This window comes from Filicampus tigris, chromosome 12 (assembly GCF_054856515.1).
Source record: "Filicampus tigris isolate MCC_2025a chromosome 12, RoL_Ftig_1.0, whole genome shotgun sequence".
Classification (NCBI taxonomy): Eukaryota; Metazoa; Chordata; class Actinopteri; order Syngnathiformes; family Syngnathidae; genus Filicampus; species Filicampus tigris.
This window is the reverse complement of record NC_141228.1, coordinates 10,915,388-10,931,105: the sequence shown is the minus strand read 5'-3', so window position 1 is coordinate 10,931,105 and position 15,718 is coordinate 10,915,388. Positions and strand designations below refer to the sequence as shown.

At 40.8% G+C, this 15,718-nt stretch overlaps 1 protein-coding gene across 17 annotated transcripts in view; it reads right to left on the bottom strand.

Moving 5' to 3' along the window:
• adgrl2a (adhesion G protein-coupled receptor L2a) overlaps nt 1-15,718 on the bottom strand; it is a 116,910-nt gene that overhangs the window by 17,993 nt on the left and 83,199 nt on the right. For 15 of the 17 annotated variants that reach the window (XM_086046841.1, XM_086046842.1, XM_086046847.1 and 12 more), the window contains 11 exons: nt 10,789-11,088; nt 10,268-10,371; nt 9,831-10,016; nt 7,790-7,828; nt 5,554-5,737; nt 4,796-4,918; nt 4,481-4,680; nt 3,649-3,822; nt 2,652-2,858; nt 1,907-2,127; nt 662-728 (listed from right to left, as the gene is read on the bottom strand). In XM_086046841.1, coding sequence (XP_085902967.1) covers nt 662-728; nt 1,907-2,127; nt 2,652-2,858; nt 3,649-3,822; nt 4,481-4,680; nt 4,796-4,918; nt 5,554-5,737; nt 7,790-7,828; nt 9,831-10,016; nt 10,268-10,371; nt 10,789-11,088 — 1,805 coding nt within the window. The remainder of the gene's footprint in view (nt 1-661; nt 729-1,906; nt 2,128-2,651; nt 2,859-3,648; nt 3,823-4,480; nt 4,681-4,795; nt 4,919-5,553; nt 5,738-7,789; nt 7,829-9,830; nt 10,017-10,267; nt 10,372-10,788; nt 11,089-15,718) is intronic. The other 2 variants (XM_086046843.1, XM_086046858.1) reach the window with 1 other exon arrangement.

Genomic DNA, 15,718 nt, shown 5'->3' with positions numbered 1-15,718 from the left:
TAACCCATCTGGCCGGCAAAGCAGACAGAAGTTTGCAGAGCTTTCTGATCTCTCTTAGTGCATGAGGGTAAGCTAGTAAAACATGGTGTGGTAAGCAGGGATGATATGTATTTTTTTGTTTGTTTTTTTTAAACGCAGGCTGGTGCTAACGCACACTCTGGTCTGCAGTGGGAGATAATAATGTCATGACCAGTAAATAATTGTATAGCTCAATGGCACATATGCTATATGTCCTTCACCTCTAATGGTCCTTGACCAAACAAAGTGTGCCTTTCACTAATGCTGTCATCTGCTATTTACAATTGACATACAACCCAAAAGGAGGCTGGAGCAGAGGATGAACACAGCCACTATAAAATCTTAACGTGCCATTTTACTTGAATGCACGCATCATAGAGCTTCACTGTAAAACAACAGCTTGCATCTGTAGCCCTCCATGCGCACTGTGTAAAGGTACAGAGACACTATCGGATCCTGATCTGTGTCAGCTGCTGAGAGATTATTGTCGGATGACTCAAAAAACTTCTTTTGGCACAAGGAGGAGAAAATCCTGCTGATTCTTCTTCTCACTTCCACCTTAATCTCTTCCCTGCAACTCCTCCATCTCGCCCACTCACTCTGTCAGTTTCACTCTTCAGAGAAAATACAATTTAAAGCTTACCATGATGATAAAGGTGACGGGTCCGATGAAACTCCAGATGAAATGATTATCCACACTTAGCCAACACCTGAAAGAAGCAAAGACAAAATACACACTTCAGTTTGGGAAAGAAAAACACAAGCCACGTTTCCTTGATGGAGTAAATGAACAATGAATTACACTGGTCAACAAATTCTTACTTTTTTTTTTAATCAGAGATGCAAGTAAATAAACTTTTATGGATGACTTTTTGTCTCCACTGATTCTGAATCTGCTCTCTTTTTTTGTCCAGCACATCAGATTTTCATAATAATACTAATAATAAATGTAGTAGTATTTCTGAAAAAAGGATTAAGTTCAGACCAAAAAATGAAAATATCTGAAAAACCTGATGTGCTAGAAAAAAATAAAGACATTTTTTAAATTGGCGTCAAAAATACATTGGGAGACACATTCACCAATCTCTGATTAAAATTATGTTGAAGAGTGTTATTTAACAGTACTGTATTTTAAAAAAATATTTTTGAAGGATGGGAGGAGGTTTTCTCTGATAGTTCTGAACTCCTGTTTCTATGCCAGTGCTGTAGTGAACAGAATAATACCGCCCAGAGATGTTGTCATCACGTGACTTCGCATTGATGGCAATATTTTTCTGTAGCAAGACACAATGAACAGCGCCTCTGCTGGCTGTGGTCAAGTACTGCACTCAATTTTTATTCAGACACTTCAAGATATGTTAAATCGACACAAATGACGAATTCTTTTTCGACTGATCGAACCATTGGTTATTACACCCATCCCTAGTATTGGCTTCCTGCTTCTCATCTTTAGGCTGATAGATTGAAATGATTTCTCATCAATATTTAACCTCAAAAGCTCTTTTTACAGATTGACTATTTGTGCAGAACAAAGGGTAGACCCTAAGTAGCCCCACTTCATAGTCTTAGCAACGATGCGGTTATTAATCTACGTAAAAAGCTTTTTCTGCGCAGGGCATTTACAAACAAGAGGTCACTTGAGGGTCTTTTAGGGGAAAGGCATTAATGTAGCCACACCAAACCCCCTCCCCGTTCAAACCGCAGTGTTGAGTCCGTCAGACACTTTCAAATGACATGAAAAATTGAAGAGCTGCACATCCCGGCTGACAGCAGCTCAAATAGTTTGATGCTGCCCATGGGGGGGGGGGGGGTGCATACAGTGCAGGTAACAAACAGAGAGTACTGTACTATTTTGTTCCAATAAAATAAGCCCATGTGATTTGCTTACGCTTTTTCTGTCCCATAGCTTCCATAGTCGATCGCTGCGGAGACGCCGACCACGATGGCAGGAAAAAGGTAACCAGATACGTAGTAGTACTTTTTCCGCGAGTATTCACTTTCAAAGACTTCCACGAGCATGAGGTACAGCTGGACTCCCTCCAAACACATCCAGGAGAAGGAAGCCAAGAAGAAAAAGTGGAGGATCCCCGCAATGATTGCACAGCCAATCTGAGTGAGAACAAACATCCAAATTAAAGAAAAAATATGCAATGTATCCAAAAACCATAAACCATATATTCACTTTTAGATTGACGCTTACATCACATACGAGTGAAAACTGAAGCGGAAGTGAATAGCTTTACATCAGCAGAAAAACTCTTCTAATGAAGCTGAATTTAGTGAGGTTTTAATTGGAAAAAAACATTTTATCCTCCAACGACCTATGGTGAAATAGTTGGTGACAAAGTTTAACACCACATGAAGCAAGTGAAACCATGGCGACTAAGCTTTAAAAGAGGGAGGAAAAAAATCTGTCAAAGGGTGGACACGGCTTCTTAGTAATCTATATTAATGGTGCTGTCCTGCTCATGTCATGTCAGGGACAAGCTAGGCCTTTGAAACAAACAGCACTTAAAGTCTCATCCATTTAACTCTGAAGAGTCTTTTGCCTTGTTTTGCGGGATTGTGAGGCGATAACGTGAAAGCGAATGAATGCAAAGTAAATCATTAGGGTGCACGCCCTCCCCTCTTACCCTGGGCTCTGTCATATCGATACCAATTAGGAATATTAACTCGGCGAGGAAGAGATTGATGCAGAGGTTCTTGTGGATGGTGTTGCGATCGCTCTGCAGGCCTCGGAAGAAGCAGAAGGTGAAGATGCTCATGCTTAGACAGACGAGCGACACCACGATGCCCACGCGGGTGATGACAGTCAACAGCAGCTCATGTTGTCTGTTGACCTGCGCGAAAGATGTATACATATCCAATGAATAAACATGCTTGCCACTTGCGAAAAAACATCAGGATGTTTTCTTGCATAAAAAACACCAGACAGCTTTACACAAGCATCACACATATGGTCCAGTCAGTGTCACATTTGAAGCAGTATTTCTATCAAAGGTTTCTACATCTGAGTAAAACCAAAGCCCGCCTTCTGTTAAAATGTTCATTTCTGTGAATATGTTTTATTTCTGCTCTTGAAAACATTTAACTCCTTCACTGCCAGACATTTTCAGACCCTCTTTTACCCTAACGTTTGAAAAAATTTGCAAAAAATATCAATGAATTCCTGGGATTGAATGGCTGGACTTTGAAAAGACGGATAAATGTGTCAATGGCAGTGAATGAGTTAAATGTCTCCTATCTTGGCAATTCATACTCAAGTATTTTAACTTTTGGACCTCTCAAGCTTCAAAGCCAATTAGCTTCACTTTCTCCATCCATTTACACTAAATTGATTCACAGACAACACTGTCATGTTTGAAGAGGAACATTTTCACTGACCGAAAATTAGAGTCCTTTCAGCAATAACAATAAAGATTCTGAAATAATCAACTGTCAAAAGGCTTTAAACGGGTACTGATTAACACAGCAGTTGAAAATGTTGCTTTCACCACTTTACCTCAGCTCTCCTTAAAAATGGTTACAACTTTTGCTTTGACACACACATACACACACACACACGTGTCTGAATTTCACCAAGACCAACTGGAAAGATGATGAATATCGCAGAACATAAAAATGACATACCGAGATTTTGCGGTGGGCCATGAGAATGGCAAAATTAGTGAGGTGGCTGCAGGAGCAGGAGGTGTGTGTTTTATTGGACTCAAGGAGCTTGCAGCCTTGCGTGGACCAGTGGCCCATCATACTCCTCTCGGAATAATTCCAGAAGGAGCAATTGGAGTTGAAGTAGTGCTCCATCTGCAAGATAACAAGAGATATGCTAAAGTGTCCCAATAATTGACTGCCTGGAATTGAAGTAGATGAACAACACAAAGGCCATTTACCCCCTGCTCGTCCAAAGTATTTTTCCGCACTGACACGGATGAGGATTTCTCACTTCACAGCTCTTATGAAGCAATTCATATGTTGTATCTCATTTAGCACATGCTTACCAAATCAAGCGACACATTCTTGGATATATGAGGCTTTAATAACAGTGAAGCGTAATTGTTTGACGCCATGTCTTTGGAATTGCACAATTTCTCTGATAAAGAATGGAGCTCCGCGTAGCCCTCTGGGAACTCAGTGACAACTTTAAAAGAAGAGAGATAATTGGAGCGCCAGTAATTTCATCCTAGATTGTACAGCTAATCTAGGAGTTAATTTCCCCCCACAATAAAAGAAAATGGCTATCATTTATATCCCAATGTTGATTAAGGAATTAGTTTTCATTAAGAATTCACTTAGGTTCTAAAGGCAGCTTTAATTTGATGTTCAATGACTTAAATAAACTACAGACTGACCGAGCCAGTCATTTAGATTTCAAATGCTTCATTCTCTCTGCTGGGAATTTACTTTCTAGATGTTTTTTTTAATTTTTTTTTATTTTGAATATGAACACTCCTACTCCACTCACATCGATGTGCTCCAGGGTAAAAACCACCGGGTCATTGATGAAGACTCGGCTGGATTCTTTGTTTATTGAGGCAGCGATGATGTCGGAATTGACGGACACGTTGCGTCCGTACGCGTCATTGGCCATCTGAATAGTGGCGTTTTCTGTACTGAGGAACTGGCCTAGGTTCTTGTAGAGAACAAACACCAGCTTGGCAACTCCTAGATGGAAAAAAAAAAAAAAAACATAAGAGGATGAATGGCAGCTTCAATAATATGATGTGCTATCAATTCTTTCTTAGCAAACACGTGACCGTCCTTCCAGAATGGATCTCACCATTGCGACTGTTGAGCTTGATGGTGTTAGCCGAAAGCTGGATGGAGATTCCCCCCTTGTTGGATTGCGGGAATTTGAAATCCTGCACCTGACCGTCTGTGCTGAGCACGTAGACGTCCAGGACTGTCGGAGGAGGAGTTAGAAGACGACCGTGCAGGGGAAAAAAGGGGTTGAACTTGTCAGTCATTACGGAACATGTTCAAATGGGTGCATGATTACTGCATAAGATGAGACAAGACTACGGAGATTGATGTCAAGGCTTTTTTTTAAAGACCCACGATCGTATTACCCCGACACAATATAAACGTCCATCAAAACGGGATCAATTCATCCTTGTAAAACGCTTTCTTAATGAAGCGATGCAAAATAACACAAAGAAAACACCATATGTGTGCTTTAATTGCTAACGAGAATGAGGGGATGAGGAGGAGGCAGACGATACGCAAAATACCCCCTCAGCAGACTAATGCTCACATTAATGTATAGAGTTACAAGGTCGCATTCATTTATAAAATAAGCATCTGCAATCAGTGAATCCAGCCTCTTTAATTGTCTGATATTCATCATTTTGTCAGTAAGCAACTCGTTAAACTACCATGTGAGGCGTTTCTGTTCCCTCGAGGTCAGCGGTCTATTTATGCAGACAAAGTCCTTATTTTATGCAGCCGTCTTGTTGTCAAGTCATTCCATCAATCAAATTGTATCAGATGAACTTGCGTCAATCAGGAGAGCCTGTCAGTTTACTGTTTCCAACTCACTTATATTGTCTGCAGGAACTTTGACAATGGCCGGCTCCATCAGGTTGTCGGCGAACACGAAGGCGCCTTCCTCCAAGGTGTCCAGTAACATGGTGGCGGCGTGCGTCTGCTCCGTGCTGTTCATGTCCTGCCAGGACTTTAAAGCCTCGGGTCGGAGCAGATTGTTGACTGTATCCACAATGGCCTGCGTCAAACCACAGCGGGAAGTGAAAAACTAAACAAAATATTTTATTTTTTAGGGGTGGGGGGGAAATTAACATTTACATACATGAGAAAGGGGCATGCAGACGCTGATGAACAAGAAGCTGAGCGGAAGCATCACAGTAAAGATCGTATGATCAGACGATAAATAACAGTAATTTGACAGCCCTTAAGGACTGTATGCATGATGTTACAAGCATGTCATGATGAAAAGAGAGTTGCAAACTAAAACTGTGGATGATAAGTGCAGGCGGATTGGGTTTCTTTTTCAAGGACGTCTCAACAGGGCACGCACTTGTGGTCAAAGAGTAGACAGTGAGCAGGTCTGCTCCAATAATTAACTCGAAAGCATGATGACACTTCAAGTACTAAAATTGGAAAAGTTCCATTGTTTAGTACAACTGCTATTACTTGATGTGAACTTGTGAAAAAGATCTCATACTTAAATACCGGTACATATGAATCAAACATAATATTACAGTTCTAATTAGGTACAGTTTTCTACACATACCTGCCGCTTCACTTTTTTTGGTGGACCAAACCTCTAAACTTGCATTTACTTTACCTTACTTCAGGAAATATCCAGATCAATATGTCTAATCTGGTGATCAATGCTAGAGACGGGTGGTGTAAATGTCGTCGCGCATCGAGTGGCCAGCTAAGGTGATGTGTGTGCATCAAATATGGCAGGTATCAGATAATGTTGAGTCATCAATCTCCATGCCACATCTTCTGTGGCACTGTCAGTATGCAGTAGGAGACTCTATGTTGATATATGTATCTGGACACCCCTCCTTGAATATTATGTCATCAATCAATTATCAATCTGTTCATTCGTTAACTTATTAAGATATTGTGGACAATTAGATGTTTCCAACTTTTATGGCAATAGCAAGTCTTTTCCTGACACACAAATGTGCCCCACTGCACAATGTGAGATCCACAAAGGCCTGTTTCAATGGGTTCTGTGTGAAAGAACTGAGTTCAGAGTTCTGGCTTTAACTCCATCAAAGACCTTTAGGTCTCACACGTGTTCTTTGAGATGAATAGAGAAGAATCACAATGGATAACCAAATATTCTTCCCTGAAAAGTGGAAGCCGTTAGAGCTGCAAAGGGAGAAGCGAGTTGCATTTCACATACGTTCTGTGTGTGTAATAGTTCTGTGTCCTACTCATAACTAAAAACGTAAGGGCAAAGATTTGCTGAAATATATTTGGAGTTATTTGTCTCTTCACCAAGCAATTAGTCTTTGCCTTTGTACACAGTAAGTGTGGCTTGTGACTTTGCTCAATCTGTTTTAATACTGTCCCAAAAGACAAATCTGCATGGACGAAGGTGTTGACTTTGGTGGCAGGCGGAGGACGCGGACGTCCCTGGTGGAGGAGGGATATATTTGGACAAAACACTGTGATGCATAAACATAACCTGACAGTATTCAGGAGAAAAAAAAAAAGGTTTGGCCTAAGTAACCCTATTATCCAAGTGGAACAAATTGCACCAATTTACAGAAAACAATTACTCCTATGACCTCAAACCTGTTATTGTGAAACAAGAGCTAAAGTTTTGACTTTGTGGAAGATAAAAAGTCCGGAGATGGTGGTCCTTGAAAAGAAAAACGTACAAGTAAATTGGAATTAGTTTTTGGTTTTAAATAACATCACAAGAATGAACCCTGAAGAAATTAAGAAAGCAGCAAAACAAGTGGGAAGTTAGGACTGAATGTAGGGGTCTGGAATTTATGAATACAGATATTTAATCTTGGGTCATAATCCAAATTAATACATTAAACAAAAGACATTTATGATATAGTGTCAACTTTCCAACTGCAGATGCCCGTGTTGTTTCCATTTGCTTTGTTTGTGGTTGTGCGTATGGAAGTATAACTTAAACAGGATAGAGTGAGTACATATCACTAAAACAAAAATAAAAAAAAAAGTTCATGCTGCAGAATGCGAGCTAGTCATATAGCACAGGCATAGAGGAGGGGGCGGCAGCAAGCATTGGGTTTAGGGGGCAAGAGCATCGCTCCAGTACCTTCATGTATGCCCTGCATGTCCTTTCTCGTTTTTGAAGCTTTTTTTTTGTTTTAATTCATAGAGAAAGAGAAGAGATAAGACAGAGAATGACAGATGATTTGAAGTCTAAGTAAGCCTGACAGAAAGGATGCACAAACTATCTAATCAATGACTCTTGCTTCTTACCTGAAGGTCAATGAATAATAAGGGTTTTGGATGACATTCATGATCATTGTATGAATTATATGACTATGCATATAGCCAAGATTTGACGGTTTCTTTTAACTTGGACGTTGAAAAGAAAGAAGGAGCCATCAAAAGTATTTGCCCACTTCTCAATGTATTACTTTTTTGCATAGTTTCCCCACTTTAATGTTTAATATCATAAAACACATGTAAATAACATACAAATAGTTATGTTTTGAGTAAAAACAAAAAGCATTTTTTTTTTATTTTAATAAGGAAAAATGGCATTCAAAGTTACCTGGCCCTGTGTGGAAAAAGTACTTGGACCTTTGTTAAATCATGAATTAACTGTGGCTAATCACAATTTTTGGAACGCTAAGTTCACTGACCACACCCAAGGCTGATAACCTCCAGACTTGGTCAATCAAGAAACTTTCCGTAAATAGAACCTCTCTGACAAAACTAAATCAGACAAAAGATCCTAGAGAGTGGTAACAATGCCACAATGTATTGATGGAGAAAACATAGAATAGGGGTTGAACCGCTGGCCTACAGAAATGATCCCAAGAGCACAATGTTGACTCATCTAGGAGGTCACAAAAGAACCAAGGACAACATTTAAAAAACTGCAGGCCTCGCGCTTTCCTCAGCTAAGATTAGTGTTAATGACTCAACATTAAGGAAGAGACTGGGCGAAAATTACATCCATGTCAGAGTTCAAAGGCGTAAACGACCGCTAACCACTAAGAACATAAAGAAAATGAAAGAAAGAAAAAACATCTGAATGATTCCCAAGACTTTTGTTAGAATATTCTATGGACTGGAGAGACTACAGTTGAATTTATTGAAAGGTGTGTGTCTCGTCACATCTGGCATTTCAGAAAAACAATAAAATACCAACAGTCAAGCATGGTGGTGGTAGTGCTATGGTCTGGGGCTGCGATGCTTCTGCAGAACCTGGACGACTTGATCTGATTGTGGAAACCATGAATTTTGCTCTTCACCAGCAAATCCTGAGTTAGAATGCTCGGCCGTCAGTTTGTAACTTCAAACTGAAGCACACTTGGTTCCTACAGCAGGACAGCAAACCAAAACACACCGCCCAAAAAAAAAAAAAAATGGTTTTGGAGTGGCCTAGTTAACAATACGGACTTGAGTCCGACTGAAATTCGGTGGCATGACTTTAAAAAAGGCCTTTCATGCTTGAAAACCCTCCAGTGTTGCTGAATAAAGCAATTCTGCAAGGAAGAGTGGAAAATAATATATCCACAGAGATGTGAAAGACTCAATGCCAGTTATATAAAGAAAACATTTCAGTTGTTGTTGCTGAAGGGTGGCCCAACTAGTTATTAGGTTTAGGGGGGAAGTGCTTTTTGACACAGGACCAGGTAGCTTTGAATAGTTTTTAAATAAAATCAGCATTTCAAAACTGCATTTTATGTTTACTTGGGTTATCGTTGTCTGATTTTTACATTTGTTTAACAATCTTGAACACAACAACAAGTGGGGAAACTATGCAATCCAAAATTAAAAGACGCCTAATAGGTTGCACAAATTCTTAGAGGTCAACCACAATCATGAATCATGCGAAGCATCAACGTATTGCACAAAACTACATTAGGCTTTGTTTGTCCTTTGGCTTTTTTATGTATTGTTTTGACACCACTACAGAATAGTAGCAATGCTGGCAGAGAGGAAAACTGGGATAATGACCAGAGAACCGGCAATGGAATTTATTTAACATAAGCGATAACCCCATTTTTTGTTATGGGAAAATTCTTTTGAAACACACACAAAAAAATAGCAAATACTACTTGACTACTTTGGAGGTTCCACTCCTTGCTAATTTGCTGTTTTTTCATGTGTAATGTTACCTTGTTGAAGCTCCGCCCTGCAGAATCCTTCTCACTAGGCCGGAGCTCCTGCAGCTGAGCATCCAGGATGTCCACCAGCTGCTCCATGAGGCGCACTGAGGAGCTGACGTCCCCTGCGTAGATAGGGTTTTTTGTGTGCTTTGCTAACTCATTAGCCAAGTTCGCTGCATTTTCACCACTGCGGATCTGCAGGGGGGAGAAGAATTACAAGGATGCATGAAGACAGATTTGCTATTAACGGCCTTGTTTCTAACGAGTTACACTGGAATAAGAGTGTATATGACTGTGTGGTCATTTAAAAATACACACGGCAAACCGCTGTTATATTAATGCGAGTGTCAAGATATTCACATCATAAAAACCAACCTTTATTTGGTTCACACATTTTTTTTTCATAACACAGTGAAGAAAAACAGAAATAAGGAGCTCACACTCACCTTCTGGGCTACCTGGTTGACCCAGTGGGAGGTACAGTTGCTGAGATCGGGGCCCTTAGGGTGCCAGGTCCCAGTGGAAAGCACACATAAATAAGATGCTGTGCCTGTAAGGGATAACAAGAACAAAAGTACAATCAGGTAAACCAGTTTTGTTGTTGCAACACCTTGTTTCTGTTTTGCTAGAAATTGGTTCACATTTTTCTGTCCTAATTAGCCATGTGGCCTAACACAATTTCACACACAGTCCAATACGAGTGCATGTTGCCATGCCGAGTTCTGGGCCCAAACAGCTGAGCCTGCAACAGAGCTGTTACAGATTGCTTAATTATGTTTGGATGTGACAATGGCAAAAGGCACTCTAATTCAAACTGTCTTCACCGACTCCCCACGCTCACATTTTGCCTCGCTACATAAAGAGATCACGGCACATTGGCATATCAGACACATCTAACAAATTCGGCTGTTCTCTTGAGAGGTGCTACATGTCGGGAGGCCCATGAGACGAGCTGGGCCCTGTTTACCTCGTGTTCCCTTGGGGCAAGGTCGCTCCACCAGCATGCCCCGCTGGGTCTGAGGCCACATGATGTCTCTTCTCTCAGTGGCCTCGCAGAAGCGCTCGGGCAAAGGGAACGACTCCGGGGGCGGAGGGGAAGTAGTCTGCAGAATCACAGGAGGGGGCCTGGCCGCTCCCTTGCCGCCCTCCTTGGGCCTTGTTGTGGTGGTAGTGTTGTTGGCCACGCCCCGGTGCACTGTGGTTGTTGTGGTGGTGGTTGTCGTTCTCAGAGGCTGGGGGGACACGGTGACCTGAGATAAAGGCGGAGCTGCAGAAAAGACAAGAGAGGATTATTTATATTTAAGGGTGTGATTACACAACAAAAACATCTAGTACAGACTTTAGGCTGCAGCTGCAGATTGCAATATGCATGACGGGCCACAGCCAATACTCAGTCTCCGAGGAACAACTACATGCATGTCCACCAAATGCATTTTCGTGACTTGGGCTTATCTAAAAGTGTCTCCTGAATACCCTTTATCCACATACAAGTCAAGTGAACATTGAACAAGAAGTGTGTAGTGTGTCGTTTGTTTGACTCACATTTTTACACAGTAGTAACACGAAAAGTATCATTGCACTTTGAAGCCCGTTTGTGTACACAGGATCCAAAAATGTGTCCTGTACATGGATGACCAAAATCAACACGCTTTTTTCATTTCTTGGCTCAGTTGAAAACTTGTGAGTTGCAGGAAAAAGTAAATGTAATTCTCATGAATTACTGAAACTGTAGTATGCTGTGTAGGTGCACTTTAAGGTCAGCTCATTAGTGTGGCACCCCTGTGGTCCTTAATGTGGAATATATCAGCTATAGCAGTAAAAGTATAGAAGCTAGTCAACGCTGGAACTTATGGTGGGCAGATGCACTTGTGTACTGCTTAAACATTAACGGCCCCCTCATAAGTAACATTTTCCGATTTTTTGTTTTGCTTGTTCTCGTCATTCTAATGCGTATACGTCCATCCTGTTGTGTAAATTGCAGCTAAGTGCTTTGTTCAACAAGCGTATTTAGCTTCCCGTTGACGATGGCTTATCCACGGCACTCAGTTTGCATTGAACAAGACAATAATTACAGTAACATCCTTCTGGCTGACAGTCATTTCTGCCTGGGAGAATTTGAGGGATGTATGATTAAATTTCACCAGAGCGCCGCAAAAACGTGTGTTGCCGGGCTACCTCTACATCCATTTTGCAGCCGCCCTTTCCCGTAACCCTAAGTCTGATAAGGCAGGTGTGCAGTAACTCATGCAATGCCCCAAGCAAAAACAATATGTTTCAGTCTCAGCAAAGCAGAACAATAGTACACTCAGTATATTGAACATGAGATACTAAGGAAGAATGTGTGACGCACTAGGATGATACACTGTAACTAGAAATGTCTACACATCTTTCCTTTACTCAGAGTAATGACGTTTAAATAATACTATCATTTTTACATCTATCAGTTAGATTTTTTTTTTGCATTTGGCAAGCAATGTAATGCTCATTTGTGACATCTACATCTTATCACTCTTGCCCGCTCTTGTTTGTTTGGCAGAAGTTAGACTGTGTGCATCATAAAAAAAAATAACCGTGCCTAAACTGTCAGATGAGATGTTGAGATCAAGTGTTGTTTCTGTCAAGCAAAACTGACAACTTAAATAGTATTGCTGGCCTATGTTAAGACCTTAGGTATTGCTATAAGTCAATCAAAATGATTTGTGTTTTGCATATCGTTGCTGTCCTGTGAAAAACATTTAAGTCCATTTTTTTTTATTTTTCTTATTTTGACATGAATGGTGTTTCTGCGTACAGACATTAACATGAAAATTTGTGAAAAAAAAAATCAAGAATTGGACATATGTGTTTTTCACAGGACAGCGGCGATATAATATCATATACAGTACAGTATATCATAAATAATACACCTGACAAAAACCCATTGTAGAGCCTGGTGGGAATCAATTAAACAAAAAAGTTCAACAAATAACCTCTTCACAAGTAAATTTACTACATGATATTAATCTCAGATTATTTGTTGGTTGGATTGAAAAGGGGCACCTTTTATCAATGGCAGAGGCTCTAATTGGGATGTGACGTGCACTGCGAATCTAATCGCATTTGAGTACTTTGATTTCCTCCATTAGGCTGCCCGTAGAGCGTGCGGCGAGAGGCGCTGCTATGGCGAGCCAGCCGAGCCTGGCCGCTCGAAGCGACGCAACCCCGTACTGAAAACATAGCTGAAACAAGCTGACAGCGAGTCAGCGAATGGAGGAGGGTGTCAGCGGTACAGGACAACAGAAGCTGAGGGGGGAAGAGAAGGGAGTAGGGGGGAAGTGCACAGCGAGACGATGACAAGAAAATTCTGAACAAATGCGGTACGGTTGGAGACAAAGAAGACAGCGTCTGTCTTTGGGTAGGATTGGAAGAGAGTCAGGAATACCCCCGTATCTATTGCTCCCCATTGGATAATGTGACTGACAGACTGACTGAGCCCCCTTCCCCAACCTCTACCCACAAGCCCTAATGTGTGAATGTGTGTGGTGAGTTGACCCTCTTGGCGTATTAGCTCTGTTGACCTGGGAAATGTATTTGTGGGCTGATACACAATAAACCACATATACATTGGTTGACTTATTGCATTTACATGTCTTCTTTAAACTCAGCCTCCTGCCACGCATCCCCAAGTGACATCCTTTTACTCAAAACAGAGAAATTGTTAGCTGCACAGCCTGTCAAAGCGCTCATGGAGACAACCTGTGCTTAGCGTCCATTCTCTACCGGTATTTACACCTGGACGTCAGAAACGTCTGCCTCAGTGTCCTGTTGTTTTTCACTACTCATCCAGGTCAAAAAAAAAGATGATAAATTACACCTTCCATGGTTGCTTTGCTTTGTCAAAATCTGGACTGCGTTCTTAAAAAACAGGTCCCTTTGTGGGAGTCTTATTTCCACAGTGTACAACACGATAAGGATAAGCTCTATGGTCTCCATGGGTGGGGAATCCAGACAGAAATCAAATGAAACTCAATCTGCAGTTTGGCAGTATGATTTAAGATAACGGTTTTGCAATCCAGTCAGTAAATCAACGTGGCATTCACTGTAATCCAAGTACATTCTTCTGGCACGTCAATTTGCAACTATATCTTATCAACATCTCTCATTCAACCTGGCTCCTTGTCATGGCTTACTAGGGTGTTTAGCCATGTAATCTTCTCATCATAAAATATCTTTTTTTTTCTTTGCTTACATGTTTTATTTCTACCTGCTCTGAGCAGTGACTGTTATTAATACCAGGTGTTGGCTGTGTTTTAGGGAGGACTATCTGAGAAGTTCAATTCCTCATCGCATTGTCGTGTTTTAGAATATAGTCACGAAACATTCCGTAACGTTGTTTTCGATGTTTATTGTACATTACCTGTAGCCCTTTTATGGAAAACAATAAAAACAACAACAAACAACAAAATTAAATTCATTAAAAAATTGAAACTGACACAGCATACTGACTGGTCGCAAGAATGTAAACAGGAATAATTTTCAATTTACGGGCCCATAATCAACACATTTATCAACAAATAAACTTTTGTTTGTAAATGTATTACTGTAATTGTGTGGAGTAATAGGCATGCTAACCACAGAGGCAAATTTTAAGTCAACAATCTAATCATGACTGTACCTGTAGTTACTGCACCATTACGTCACTTCAGGTCAAAGCTATTAATTGATTTGACTTTAATATTTCGCTCCCAAAGCAGAATGAAAGACAAAAACACACAGTGTTTACTGTTGTACTGTTGTTTTTGACACAGTGTATCTTCCCATTTTTTTCTGGTTTAGAACTGGCACTGAAGATGTTTGGGGCTGGGTTTTTCAGCTATGGCCAGGAACCAAACCTGTCCTTATGGCATGACCAACTATGCCAACTATGTATTAAAGCTTGACTAATATGGGATGTGTGGGGCCAATGCCAATAATGATATTGGGGGCTCCAAAATAGCCTACAGTCTATTTGATAAATTGGACCATATCTGATAGTATTGGCCGACAACCAATGTGTCGGCTGACATTGATATTGACATTGATGTACGAAGTCAGGTAGGGGTATAACGGTACACGTGGGTGTATTAATGCGTTTCGATATGGCATGTTCGGTTCGGTCCACTTATTAGCGCAATCTTACGCACGGGCGCTATTGAATGTTGCATGCGGGTGAGGAGAGTGGCGGCACAACAGTGAGAGCCAGAAAAGAGCCAGAGCTCAAAGATCCCCCCCGTACACTGCGGTCACCTGTTTGGGAACATTCTGGGTGTCCTGTTCAAATCGCCGTTGGGCAAAGGGACGTGGAGGAGTCCGAAAGTTGTGTGCTGACATTACTACATGAGATGGGCGGCAGGTACCACGCCTAACATGCACGGCATCATCCGACTGTGAATGTTTCTTAGACGAGGGAGCAAAAACTTCAAATTTAAATAGCGAGATTTATCATATTGTAGCGTCTTCCGGGAACACGCTGTCAGACGTGGTTTAATTATCACGTTTTTATTAATCCAAGTACAACTACTCGCGGTCTTCTTTCTCCGCTGCTCCACTCGCTTGCCATACCATGCATTCATGAACCTCGGAAACATCCCAACTCAGCAACACACCGATCCGACCACAACACAGTTAACCCAATTCGTTACAATATGCTGTTCAACATTCAAAGATTTCAATGCCTAAAAAGTGTATACAATTTCATAAAGACTTTTTAAAGTTACAGTATTTTTTTCATTATAAAAATAGTTTTAATATAGTTAGCAATAATTGTAACTGTTATTGTATGTATTTTTGTAATGTAATGACAACTTGGTTTTAATTTGAATACTTAGATGTGTCATAGGCTGTTGCTGCTGAGTGTTTAAAGATTTCAGTGTCTTAAT